Consider the following 13,622-nt stretch of genomic DNA (forward strand, 5'->3'; position numbering starts at 1 on the left):
TTGGCGTGGCGAATAGAACTAAGGTGTACCATCTTTTATAGACAAGCTAAAAAAGTATCCATCTGTAAACAACATATTATGTGTTCCGTTTGACGTCCGAAGTCCATTATGAGAGTACATCGTATGATTTCCACTGCAGGTCGCTAAATTTGACTACTTCCGTTTCCTAAGTCCCATCTACAGCGCCCTCTATAACGTCTGGAACCGAACCAACAAGCAAAGACAAGCCGCCATATTTGTCATTGTTGCGTCGTTTTTTCCCACGTGCAGTCGTTAATATTTTAAGAAGTTAGTAATTTAAAATGTTATAAGCAACTTTCGAGATTTGAAGTAGAAAGTTTGTTTCAAACAAGTGTTATGATTATCTTCCGTTTCGTGAAAACCTCCAAAGCTCTACAATGAGTGACGAGGTTATCGCGCCTTTCAAAGTAAAATTTCTTCGGATATTTCTTCGGGTTCGTCGGAAAATAAAGACTAGGGACCAGCAAGAAAACTTCGAAAAAGTGACTGGTCGCGAGATCTGAATAAAAGGTTTGACTTACTGTCGCAATAATGGGTGAGTCATGTGAATATTATTTTAACTTCGAATCATGCTATTGCTGGTCGTGCACCAGTGGTCCCGCTTTTACACTTACAAATACCAACATCTTATAATAATAATGTCTGATCTGGTTTCAACTTCCAATCGAAATTAGACAACGACGAATAGTTTTTACGTCTGCCACCAGACCGTCCGTTACCAGAAGCGGGTAGGTTTTGAAATTTGAGCATTTCTATAAAAGAACCAGATATGCAAAGATTTGACTAGCCGACTTGGAACGCGGTGCAGTATTCGGAGGTCCTGCTTTATCTAATGCTCTTTTGGCACAGAACGAATGCGTTATGCTGCCTTACAAAACCTTGCCGACGGGTCAAATTCAGAGATTGTTCAGCTTAATACTTCCGCCTTTTACGAAAAGTTTAAACCGCTATTCGGTAACGATTTCGCCTATAAAAGTTTCTAACGATATCCTTCAAATAATTTTCGATAAGCGAGCCGAGGTTATACGATAGCGTCGTAGATACCTCATAAAGAAATTAAAGGATAGATATATCAGGGAAGATATAGAGAAAATATCTTCTTCTTGTGATTATGTTTAACCCCAACTTATTATTGGCATATATACAGAAAATTGGTGATATAGATAAATTACAAAAGCGGCACCGTCTGCTACTCGCATCCGGCCCGCATCACCGGAACACTCGGCTTGTACTGCCAATGCAAAGCCATGTCGAGGTAGGCCACATTCCAATACATCTAAAGAGGCCGAAAACAGATATTCTGAGCGATGCTATCCAAATAATTCCTCAGCAAGAAAAACGGGGGGAGGGGGGAACAAGTACAAAGTGGAACGAAAATCAGGAAATAAAAATAAATTACTCAACAGCATTTTCAGGCGGATGTCTAAGACTATATCGAAACACCTGGACTCGATCCACCAAACGTAATATTGAAATTAATAATAACTTGATGTCAATCAAAATCCAAAATTTAATTCAATAGAGCTTTAGAGCCCGCACCCCCGATACCGTCTTTCAGATTTCCTCTTTTCATACTTCCCAAGACCAATAAAAAATCGAACAATTTTCAACCTCAAGGCATTGAACAAGTACATGAAACAGTCTTTTTCACCTTTTCCACCATCGAGTTCCTAAGTTTTATAACAGATCGGAATGTCAAACTGGATTTGAGCCAGGCCTATTATCATCTATCAATGACGTTTCTCGGGATCAGTTATCAGGGTCGTCTACTTCAGATGATATGTCTGCCATTCGGCTTAGCTGCACCACCGCGGATTTTTGCTTCAGTGACAAACTAAATAGCCGAAATACTTCGCCAGAAGGGTCTGCGACTAGTGGTTATCTGCTTGTACACCAGGGCAGAACATCTCCCGCCATCGGAGCAAAGCTTATCCATATTATCTGGAACCGCTGCGTTCATTGACAGTGCGTTTCCAGAGGTCTTTTTTGCCACGTACCAGCTATGGCACGTGCACGTGCCTAGCGCAGCACGTGGCTATGGAATGAGCTCCCTCCACGGTGTTTCCCGAGCGCTATGACATGTCCTTCTTCAAACGAGGCTTGTGAGAGAATTAATTGCCTACAAGGGCAAAAGACTTGTTGAAATCTCAAGTAACTATACTGAGACCTTAGAACTCATATCTCAAGGTGGGTGGCGGCATTTACGCTGTAGATGTCTATGGCCTCCAGTATCCACTTAACACCAGGTAAGCTGTAAACTCGTCCACCCATCTAAGCAACCGGTTATGACACTGACGAGCTTGATAGACTTTCTGGGAATCGTATGGGACACCAAATCCAAGACAAAGTCCCTGCCCAAGAATTTGCTCGTGCGACTTACTGCCGGCGGTTGGAACCTAAAGCAGGCGCAAAGCCTCTTAGGATATCTCAACTTTGCGACTTTCATCACCCACCGGGGAAAGTTGCTTTGCCGAGTCCTTGCAGTACCACAGCAACAAGCTCAGGAGGTATCCTCATTTACCAAAGCAGTATTCGGACGAGGTACGCACAGAGCTGGATTGGTGGTTAGAGAAAGTCAGTCAGAGCACACCAATTCATCCACAGAGAATGGCTACGAACCACGTCATCACCGACGCGTCGGACATTGTGGGGAGCCCTTGTAAACAACAGAACAGAATTTGCCTACATAAAGAACAAGGGAGGAACCCGGTTACGATAATTGCTAGATCTGACTGGAAAATTGCTTAACTTAATAGACCACCTCAAAGTTGTACTTCTCCCTCACCACCTACCGTGACTGTACAACACTGAAGCCGATCACCTCTTACGCAATCGCGGCGGCTTGGAGTGGTATCTCACAGAAAAAGCAACTACTAGGCTATTCAGCCTGTGGGGAACTTGTTCGCGTCTCGGACCGCTCATGGATAAAAAACTATGTTTACCTCTTGTGAGTCCGCGCGAGTAGGTATTTTGCCCTGAAGCAGTGGTGCGTCTCGGTTTGAAGGGTGGGGCAGCCGTTGTAAGTATACTTGAGACCTTAGATCTTATATCTCAAGGTGGGTGGCGCATTTACGTTCTAGACGTCTATGGGCTCCAGTGACCACTTAATACCAGGTGAGCTGTGAGCTCGTCCACCCATCAAAGCAAAACTCGAACGTCTGCCTCTACAACGCGTTCAGCAGATCTTGGCATTACTGACTAGCATGGCCGTTTCCGCCGCTCAGTCTGATATCCAGAGTGCTGGACCACCTCAACTCAACCTCAGGTCGGTACATACTAGTGGTACCCAAGTGCAAGAAGCCCCTGTGGAGGCCAGACCTGAAATCACCTGCCCTCAAGCGACTCAAGAAGCTCAGAAATCTGAACATCAGTCTGGTGGACACTGACAATGCTACCGCCAGGCTGTCAGCAATCTACACCTGGAAGCTTGGTTCATTTTGGGTGGGACACGCTGACAGGGACATGGAAATCGGCAGGAGAGAAACTTACTATTATCGTGCTGGAGAGAGTCTACGATAAGAACATACGCCCCTATTTGGAATAAGGGGTAAGGTTTTGTCAAGAAAATGTATTAATTCTCGTGTACCCGAATTAGAAAATGTAGCTAGATTTCTGTTATCTGTATTTATCTCATGGTCTCTCCTACCGGACCATTCTAGTTTATAAGTCTGTTATATAGCGTCGGTTTGTGAAACTCTATCGGATATAAAAAATAGCTTCGAGCCCGACAGTGAAACATACTGAAATCTATTTCCTTGACAAAGCCTGCACCTTCTAAATTACTGATATTTGGGTCGAAAACTAATTGATCTTCACACCAACAGTCCAGTTGGACATTCGTGGCTGCTCCTGACCAATTGATCATCGATGCAGTATACTGGCTACGCAATCTAGTGAATATGACACAGCAAACCAGTGGGAATATTTAATCTATTCTTAGCAACTAAAGGCTCCACTAAGCCAGCTACTGCAGCGAGGATTAGTAGTTGGGTAAAAAGTCTTTTAGGAGACTCAGGTATTCAGGCCTCAGTTGGAAGCTGTAGAGCGGTGGTGAAAACTTTAAACTGGGTAGGAAATTACCAAATTAATGATATTTCAGCTAAAGATAACTGACAACATGAGCATACTTTTAGAAAGTTCTATCAAAAACTTATTATTAATGCATCAAACACTGATATAAATTCTGAGAAATCTTTCTCAGTATTTTCGTCCTAAATCTTATTAGGTCGATTTGAATTAAGTGGGTAATATTATACGGTTACCTTCAATTAATTTAAATTACGTGCTTAATTTAAGCTTTGCTTAATTAAACACAATAAGTCACATTGTTGCTTTTTAAATAAATATTATTTTATTTCAAATACAAGCCACCAGGAGATAACAAACAGTCTCTCATAATGGACTTCGGACGTCAAACGGAACACATAATATAGAAATTTTACCTTCCAATAAAATTTGTATTATGTTTCCTAAGACGTCCGAAGTCCAGATAATGTCTTCCTGGGGCTACATCCATCATTATGAGCCGAACAATGACAAATATGGCGGCTTGTCTTTGCTTGTTGGTTCGGTTCCAGACGTTATAGAGGGCGCTGTAGATGGGACTTAGGAAACGGAAGTAGTCAAATTTAGCGACCTGCAGTGGAAATCATACGATGTACTCTCATAATGGACTTCGGACGTCTTAGGAAACATAATACAAATTTTATTGGAAGGTAAAATTTCTATATTATAGTAAAAATACTAACCGAAACAGTGCTAGTGTAGGAAGTGGAAATGGTATGAATAAGCAGTTTTAGACAGTATAGTGTGCTAGGTTGAAGTGAAGGCTGTTCCGATATAATTCAGGCCGTTTTCCAATTATAGCACAAGAGCGCATTATGTGACATAATACTCAACTAAGCTTCAGCATAATTCGGCACTGTGCGTCACTGAGTCGCATTATGCTCTGTAATTAACCATTACTTAATGGTACTTTTCCAATTAAATCTTTCCACTTGCTAGTATGGCGCCACCTTAATTAGCCACCCTTAGCGGATACTTTTTATTTTTTATTAATTTATTATGATGGTGTTCCTTACCTCTACCCTCCATAGTTTCTCCAATTGTGTGTTTCAAGATTCATAGATTATAATAAGACTACAATAGTTGGAGATTTGAGCATACGAGCATTATGCATACCATGTTGAGTAATCTCAGAATGGTAATTTTAATTTTTAAATTTGTAATTCATTATTTAAAATGAAGTTTGTAATAAATTGTTTTTAATAGATGAGAACAAACGAGTCCATTCTAAGGCAGCTAGACATCCGAAAAAGGCTCTCTTTCATCTGCCGGGAACGTGCTATGAGCTTCTTCGGACACATCATGCGGTCTCCCAGACATGAATTAGAGAAGCTCATAATTACGGGTCGCATAGAGGGCAAGCGCTCCGTGGGCAGAATACCAGCCAGATGGTCAGATCTAGCAAGAGATGGTCAGATCTAGCACTTGGTGGTAGTCTGTACCATGCAGTCCATACCACCCATGATCGAGCACATTGGAAGTACGTCGCATGTGGTCGCGATCCTCAGTAGTGAGGGAACGATATAGAAGTAGAAGATGTTGTCTTATGATATTAAATGAAAGTTTTTGACAAAGTATTCCTTTTTAGTTAAATATTTCGTTTCTGACCAAAGCTTCTCCTCCCTCCTTCCTTTTTATGAAAAACGCATAAATTATGGTATTAAATTAACTTTACAGATAAAAAACTTTTAAATATGCACTGTTTATTTTTGATGAATGATAGTTTGTATTTTTAATATTATTTATTTATAAATGCATAAATCGCTTTCGAAATTATCATACACTTTTGCTTTTAGAGTTCGATTGAATTTAAAAATGCTACTTACGTTTTGTTATTCGTTCCAACAGAATAAGTTAGTTTCACTTGCAAAAGCATCGATTATGTTTGAATTCTTTCAAATTTATGCTAAGTCAAATGAAATAGCTAAAATTTTATTTACATTTTGGTTTCCACAATTTGTCATGTCAAATTATTTGTTTCTTCATTACGATATTGAAAAATAAAGCTTTAACAAAACGTAGTTTTGACAACAATCGTCAACAATGGTGGAACGGATTTTGTGACATTTTACGGCAGTGTTCGTTTCTGATACGAAACTTTCAATAATGATCAATATTATACCTGAAGAAATATCTGAAATGCAATTTCTATAATAATTAATTTATATTGACCTTAATACATCAATAATGTGTGATGTTTGTACGGAATTTTCACAGCTTTTAGTGAATTGTAAGTTACATTGTTTCGAAATGTAGTATTCCATTTGCTGTTTCGCGCATTATTTCGTACATATTTCAATTAATACGCCAAGAACAGCTGATGAAAAAGTTTTAATGTTGACATGTTAGAACAGACTAAAGAGTGTTTTAATATTTTAGGTGAAACAAGATTAACTGATGATGTATCTCAATATCCAACAATAAGCCAGTCTGAGCTTGAAACTGTCTTGAACTACATTATATCTTGGCCGCAAAGGTAAATTTATCGTCAACCCCATATAACCAGGTCTCTAGAAACATTTACACAAAGTTTCGAACAAATTTGCATTTGTTGTGAAAACGAAACAATAATGATTTTTTTTTCGTTTTTTATGTTTATTACAACTTGATAAATTTAATATTTTACATACTATCACATAATTTAACTGTGTTAATTTGTTTCAATTGTCAAAAATTATTCAAACACAATATAGTGTATGGTATTAACTATGATGGAATTAAATTCAGTAATGTCTTAGTACATATTTATAAATATTTCATAAACACTAATTCATTGTATTCATAATTCAAAATTCATAATTACATAAACAAATTTGTTTTTAGGCAATGCATGTGCTGCTACAGAGATGTAAAGAACTTTGAAAGATTTTACTTACTAGTACAGAGCATTCTGTGCTTGTCTGTATGTCAATTGAAACTACTTAAAGATGACCTTATTGAAGCTGCAAAAGCTCCTCCAGCTGATGAAAAACAAAAACAAGCTACTGAGACCAATGTACCTAGAGATGAAGATAAATCGACTGAACCAAAAGAGCCCCAGATAGATAATGAGCTCACAGCATCTTCATCAGAAAAACTTGAGCCGTCAGCTGAAGAATTGCCCACTGATGATGCTGGAATATGGCCTATACAACAGAAAGAGAAATTGATGCACATTGTGTCCAAAATATTCTTGTTGAATTTTCCTCTATACTTAGCATGCAAGCATTCTGCTTTGAGTCGTTTAGATGACCTATCTGCTCAAGAGATATCAAATCTAAGTTCATACTGTGATCTTCATGACACAGAAATCCCAGCATATTTACTTCGTAATGTTAGTTTATTTTGTAAATTAGGAGGTGTATGTGCTATGACATCAGTATTTGAACATGCCACATCGTCAACTCTTCCTTTGTCAATGGCCCATGCCATAGTAGCAGCTATTGGTAATCTGAAATTGTGGTTGAACTTTAGAGCAGTTGCGCAGCTGTTTATGCCCTTGAGGAGCAAAATATTGAAGTACATGTGCAGCTTAGAAGATAAAGATCTTAGGATGCCAGCTGTTAAATCTATGGCAGGTAAGATTGTGCATTCAAGCATCTTCATCATCAACAGTCCACAGTCGTCCACTGCTGGACATGTCCCTCTCCCAATCCACACCTCTGAGCCCGGTATTCAAACAATACCTTTAAATTATATATTTGAAATTCAACAACCCAAAGCCAGGATTTTCTTGTGTTATGGGTACTAGAAATATATAAATGACAAGAACAAATAACTTTATTAGCCCAAACACAATTTAACTAGAAGTTATAAAATAGTCTGTTAAGGTGATCAACATAATTAAACATATGTTTTGATTCATACCGCATTTAAGCAAATACTATATAACCCATAGCATAACATTGTCAATTAAGCTGCCAACCTTATGACATGGAGAGGAATTTACAATACTATTATATAGTGGTGGTCTTAGCTTGGAAACTATAATTATTACAAAAATTGTCAACAGATTTTATGTGGGGTGCAGCAAAGGAACCCTTAGATGCACCTCTGGCTTTTGATGGAGATGGATTAGCATTGGCCTTTAAGTATTTCAACAGTAGCACACTCACCATGCGACTTGGTGGTGTGGCCCAAATTAATGCACACATAGCAGCATATAATGAAATGTGTGCCGGGGAACCAACATCTGATCCAGAAGTAGCTGGTCAACAATTAGCATCTTGGCTCACACACAATCATATCATTGAACATCTGTTTGGACCCAATTTGCATGTGGAGGTAAGTAACATCATTATGCAGCATTGTGTATATTAACTTAAATAGCATTGTGTCGTGTCCTTAAAAGCCCTTCGTGGCTCTTTGTACCCTCAGCCTCCATTTGCTTCGGTTTTCGGCTTCTCTCAGGGCTTTCGCAACAGAGAGTCCAGTGAGTGCAGTTATCTGATCCGACCAATGGCTTGGTGGCCGGGCCGCGGGTCTTTTCCCTTCTACCTTGCCCACCACAATCAATCTTTCAAGGTTGTCTGGTGGCCGCCGAGCAATGTGACCAAAGTAACCAAGAACCTTCTGGTAGCAAATCGTCAACAGTCTTGTTTCTATATAAAGTTGCTCAAGGACAGATCTGTTTGTTCTCTTAGAGGTTCACGGTATGCGGAGCATTCTTCGCCAACACCACATCTCGAACGCTTCTATTTTTTTCCGCTCTGTTGTTCGAATCGTCCACGACTCAGCACCATAGAGACGTATTTGAAAGCAAAAGATGATTGAACCACTAGTAATATATATTAAAAAAAAGGGTAAAAAATGCTTTTAAAAAGACTCAGTCTCTGGTCAACATTAATATTTATTCTTCTTCTAATAACCTTATGTCTATTGCTACTTCATAAATCAATTGCACAGTGATAAAGGTTTTTGGTAATTTATGCAAGTTTTTCTATAAACTTTTAAATAACAATTAGACAACCTGTGAAACATTTTGCATTGCCTTGCAATAGGCAAACTGTCCATGTGATTATGATTGGTCATTATCATTGTTGTTAACAGTGATATTACTTTATTTCTGAACAGATTTGTTGATTATTACAATAAATACAATATACATATAACAGTATTCGTTGATTATCTATATTTAAAAACTTAAAGAGAACAAATTAACTATAGAAGAGAATAAATTAAATTGGTTCTGCTTAGTGATCAATTTAATGAATATTGAACATACTGTTAATTTTAGCAATAATTGTAACTCAAGGTGTATACTATTTAAAACTGCTATAGTTAAATTCTTTGGATTCTTCAGGTTATAAAGCAGTCCCACATGATACTTAAGTTTCTGGCAGTCGAAGGTCGGGTGACCCCAGAGCATGTAGAGTTGGTATGGGCAGCTGCACAGCTGAAACATTGTGGGAGGCAGGTGTATGATCTGCTACCTGGTTTTATTAGAGCATTGGCTCCAAAGCCCTGTGCTCATCTCTACAGCCTACTCTGTGCTTTACCACCCAAAGAACACACAGAACAGGTATGTTCATATTTATTCTAATTCAAATTATGTTTCAATTAGAACTCTGAGAGTTGATAAATAATTAACTTGTGTATCTATGAAGATTCAGTGATGAATTTGGGTTTGATGGATATATGATCAAGACATAGTTTATCTTAAACTTTTGTTAGTAAGTCACTATAAAAAGAAAAATATTTATCGACCTTAGCCTAAAAACTGCATAACTTTGTAAAACTTCGGAAATATAGCAAATGTCGTAAAGAACTGAAGATATTATAGGAATGTACTATTATATTGTATATATTGCTAAGGTATATTGCTAAGGTACAACTGCAATTAGTACATAACAACATATTAATGACATGCCAAATACTTTAGGACTGGTTTAATAATAATGTTATAAGATAAAACTTGCTAAATCGTAAAAGTGAATTCCCGTCTAATAGTAATAAATTTATACCATTTTTGTTTTATCATACCAGAAATAATGAAGTTTGCAGTCGCCGTGGCCTAAAAGATAAGACTTCCGTTGCGTTCATATCTAATATATATCGGTTACCAATTTTTCTAATGAAATACGTACTTGACAAATGTTCACGATTGACTTCCACGGTGAAGGAATAACATCGTGTAATAAAAAATCAAACCCGCAAAATTATAATTTGCGTAATTATGGTGTTAGGACCTCTTGTGAGTCCGCACGGGTAGGTACCACTACCCCGCCTATTTCTGCAGTGAAGCAGTAATGTGTTTCGGCTTGAAGGGCGGGGCAGCCGTTGTAACTATACTAAGACCTCAGAACTTATATCTCAAGGTGGGTGGCGCATTTACGTTGTAGATGTCTATGGGCCCCAGTAACCACTTAACACCAGGTGGGCTGTGAGCTCGTCCACCCATCTAAACAATAAAAATAATAATGTACACCACTGTATTTGGTAATTGTTCGTCAGAGTTTGTACTTGGCGTCGGCCCTGACTCGCGCGATGTGGTCCCGCGGCTCGGGCGGCGCGTCGCCGGCGCTGGACGAGCCGCGCGTGCCGCCGCCGCCCTGCAAGCCGCCGCACCGCTCCTCCTCCGAGGCCAGCGTCAGCATGGACCAGACCAATTCCGACGACGATCCGGTAATCATAACAAAAGCTTTTTAAAAATATTCTAGACTATTTTTTTAACACTAAACATACCATAATGGGTCAAATGAACCATTTTCAACTTTTGCATTGAAAATGCACGTATCTTCTTATTGCTTTTGTACATCTGACTTCATGACTTTTTCTTACGAATTAATCTACATTATTATATATTTTTTTGTTTGTTTTCTTTTGTTTATTTTGAGTAATACTAGTCGTATACCATTATCTACCTGCTATGGTAGAAATAGGTATCAGTAAGTGTTGGTATGATAAGTGTTAATCATCATTATCCTGCCCTTTTCCCAGTCACCTGGGGTTAACGGAACATGTTTTCTCCTTCCATACTCTTCTATCATATACCATTACTTCGCTCACTCCCTTCTTACCCATATCGTCTTTCACGCAATCCATCCATTTCTTCTTAGGTCTACCTTTTCCTCTATATCCTTCCACATTCATAGTTAACATTCTCATAGCAGCCTCATTTCCATTTTGTCTCATCAGTCATGTCCATACCATCCCAAACGTGCACTTCTCAGTCACCGGTGCCACTCTCAGACATCCTCTAACATATTCATTCCGTATTCTATCCATTCTCGTTACTCCACACATCCATCTCAACATTTGCATCTCTGCTGCATGCAATCGCCTTTCATCTTAGAACTAGACAATTTTTTTAATAAAGCAATTTAATAGAGTATGGTATTGATTCAAAATTTACAATATATTTTCAGTGCGAAGAATTAAGTACTTCAGGCGAAGAAGCCGGTCCGACGCCAAGGAAACAAAGCAAACATCAACGTGAACTAACAGGTATTTTGAAATCTTATTTTTATTTAATTTCTTTTTCAATAAATAATCAATAAATAAAATCAATTTTTAATTACTGGTGGTAGGACCTCTTGTGAGTCCGCACGGGTAGGTACCACCACCCCGCCTATTTCTGCTGTGAAGCAGTAATGCGTTTCGGTTTGAAGGGTGGGGCAGCCGTTGCAACTATACTGAGATCTTAGAACTTATATATCTCAAGTTGAGTGGCGCATTTACGTTGTAGATGTCTATGGGTTCTAGTAACCACTTAACACCAGGTGGATTGAGCTCCTCCAACCATCTAAGCAAAAATTACTAAAAATAACACGAAATTGGGTTATTACGTATTTATGTCACTATTGTTTCATAGCCGATCAAGACTGGTTACGTGAAGGGGAAGAGCTGGCGAAAAAGGAATGCACCCCATTAAAGTCCTGTCAAAAGTACGTTGTCATTTGTTCAATATCCAATACACATAATTTAGAAGTCGTAATCTTGCCAATTAAATTACACAATTTTTTATCAATGTGGAATCATTTCGACTCTTGAAAGGCAAACATGACTAAGCGACAATGCGTGAACTTTACAGTAGACTAATTTAAAGTTGAAATACCAGAAAAAAATTCTATTTTAACGAATCTATCGAGCAATAGGATTGAAATTATTTTAATAGACCTAGAAATATATATTTTTTGTGCATCGAATATAGTTATTGCCTATCATTTATGTACAAAGCAGTTATTGTCGCTTAGTCACGTTTGCCTTTCAAGCGTCGATTTTTTTCTCTACATCACAAATTTCTAAGCTTAAAATTTATTGATACATCGAATGTCCGATTAACTTATTGTATTTTTTAGACGCAATAAACGCGCCGGAAGCAGCGGCAGCGCTAGCAGCGGAGCGGAGGAGCTGCTCCGTCCCCGCAAGAAGAAACTCTACAAAAAGAGACACAAACCGGGCAAAGCTAGGCATTTCCGTGAGTGCACGGTCATAATCTTATTGATTACTGTAATTTTATTTGATACTAGCCGTACTCGCCCGTTATTTGGGACTCCTACACTCATATAAATATTAGCCTATCCATTAAGTACATGTACTTTCTACATGGATATCAAGTTTCAAGTTAATCGGATGCATGGTTCAGTAGTTATAACGGCACATGTGTTGGTAGGCAGCGGCTTGGCTCTGCCCCTGGCATTGCTGACGTCCATGAGCGACGGTGACCACTTACAATCAGGTGGGCCGTATGCTCCTCTGCCTACAAAGGCAATAAAAAAAAACCACTGTAGATTTTACCTATAGATGACATGTTTATTTAACGATGAAGTCGTCGTGGCCTAATGGATAACACGCCCGGTGCACTCGTATCAATCGATGCGACAGTGCCGGCGTTCGAATCCTTCAGGCAGGTACCAATTTTTGTAATGAAATATGTAGTTAACACATTCTCATGGATGACTTTCATGATGAAGGAATATAACATCGTATAATAAAAGTCAAACCCGTAATAAGGAAAAAAAGGATTTACGTAATTACTAAATAACTAGCGACCCGCCCTCGCTTCGCTTCGGAAACATTAAAACACACATGAATCAAAAAAAAAAAAAAAATTCAAAAAAGTAGCCTATGTTCATCAGGGACAATGTCGGCTTCTAATGGAAAAAGAATTTTTCAAATCGGTCCAGTAGTTTCGGAGCCTATTCGAAACAAACAAACAAACAAACAAATCTTTCCTCTTTATAATATTAGTATAGATTAAGACATATACCTCAAGTTTTAAGATGGGCGTTAGTGTTCACGTTGTGATTTCTAAAACATCAAGAGTTAAAACATCAATTATTACCTCAAAATATCTATACCACTTTTTATGCTAACGAAAATGGTTTTATAATATTAGAGAATCTAGTCGAAAAATTAAAACTAAAATCCGTTTCATAACACAGCAGTCCTTACAATATTCGTATTAAATTATTGAAATAAACAATATTATATCCAGTAGCAACGCAGCTGAAGACGTCCGAACTGGCCGAGTCCGTTTCAGAAGTGGAAGAGGAATCGTCTGGAAGCGAGACCGCGCATTACCAGCTGCTCTGCGATAACGTAGACGCTAGGTA

General features: G+C 38.5%; 1 protein-coding gene and 1 long non-coding RNA gene across 5 annotated transcripts in view; both read left to right on the forward strand.

The window, feature by feature from the left end:
* The first annotated feature begins 88 nt into the window (after nucleotides 1-88).
* Nucleotides 89-5,660, forward strand: LOC134201423 (uncharacterized). The gene is made up of 2 exons (XR_009976708.1): nucleotides 89-4,736; nucleotides 5,293-5,660. It is a non-coding gene; the product is annotated as an uncharacterized LOC134201423 (long non-coding RNA).
* A 455-nt stretch (nucleotides 5,661-6,115) lies between these two features.
* Nucleotides 6,116-13,622, forward strand: part of LOC101745627 (ubiquitin carboxyl-terminal hydrolase puf) — a 57,439-nt gene continuing 49,932 nt past the window's right edge. For 3 of the 4 annotated variants that reach the window (XR_009976690.1, XM_038020238.2, XM_038020240.2), the window contains exons 1-10: nucleotides 6,116-6,316; nucleotides 6,466-6,562; nucleotides 6,910-7,643; nucleotides 8,078-8,349; nucleotides 9,368-9,586; nucleotides 10,519-10,689; nucleotides 11,433-11,511; nucleotides 11,879-11,951; nucleotides 12,366-12,484; nucleotides 13,505-13,619. Coding sequence is in view for 3 of the 4 variants with exons in the window: in XM_038020238.2 (XP_037876166.1) it covers nucleotides 6,274-6,316; nucleotides 6,466-6,562; nucleotides 6,910-7,643; nucleotides 8,078-8,349; nucleotides 9,368-9,586; nucleotides 10,519-10,689; nucleotides 11,433-11,511; nucleotides 11,879-11,951; nucleotides 12,366-12,484; nucleotides 13,505-13,619 (1,922 nt within the window). In the remaining variant the exon portion in view is untranslated. The remainder of the gene's footprint in view (nucleotides 6,317-6,465; nucleotides 6,563-6,909; nucleotides 7,644-8,077; nucleotides 8,350-9,367; nucleotides 9,587-10,518; nucleotides 10,690-11,432; nucleotides 11,512-11,878; nucleotides 11,952-12,365; nucleotides 12,485-13,504; nucleotides 13,620-13,622) is intronic. The other variant, XM_038020239.2, reaches the window with a different exon arrangement.

Source organism: Bombyx mori, chromosome 25, assembly GCF_030269925.1.
Source record: "Bombyx mori chromosome 25, ASM3026992v2".
Lineage (NCBI taxonomy): Eukaryota > Metazoa > Arthropoda > Insecta > Lepidoptera > Bombycidae > Bombyx > Bombyx mori.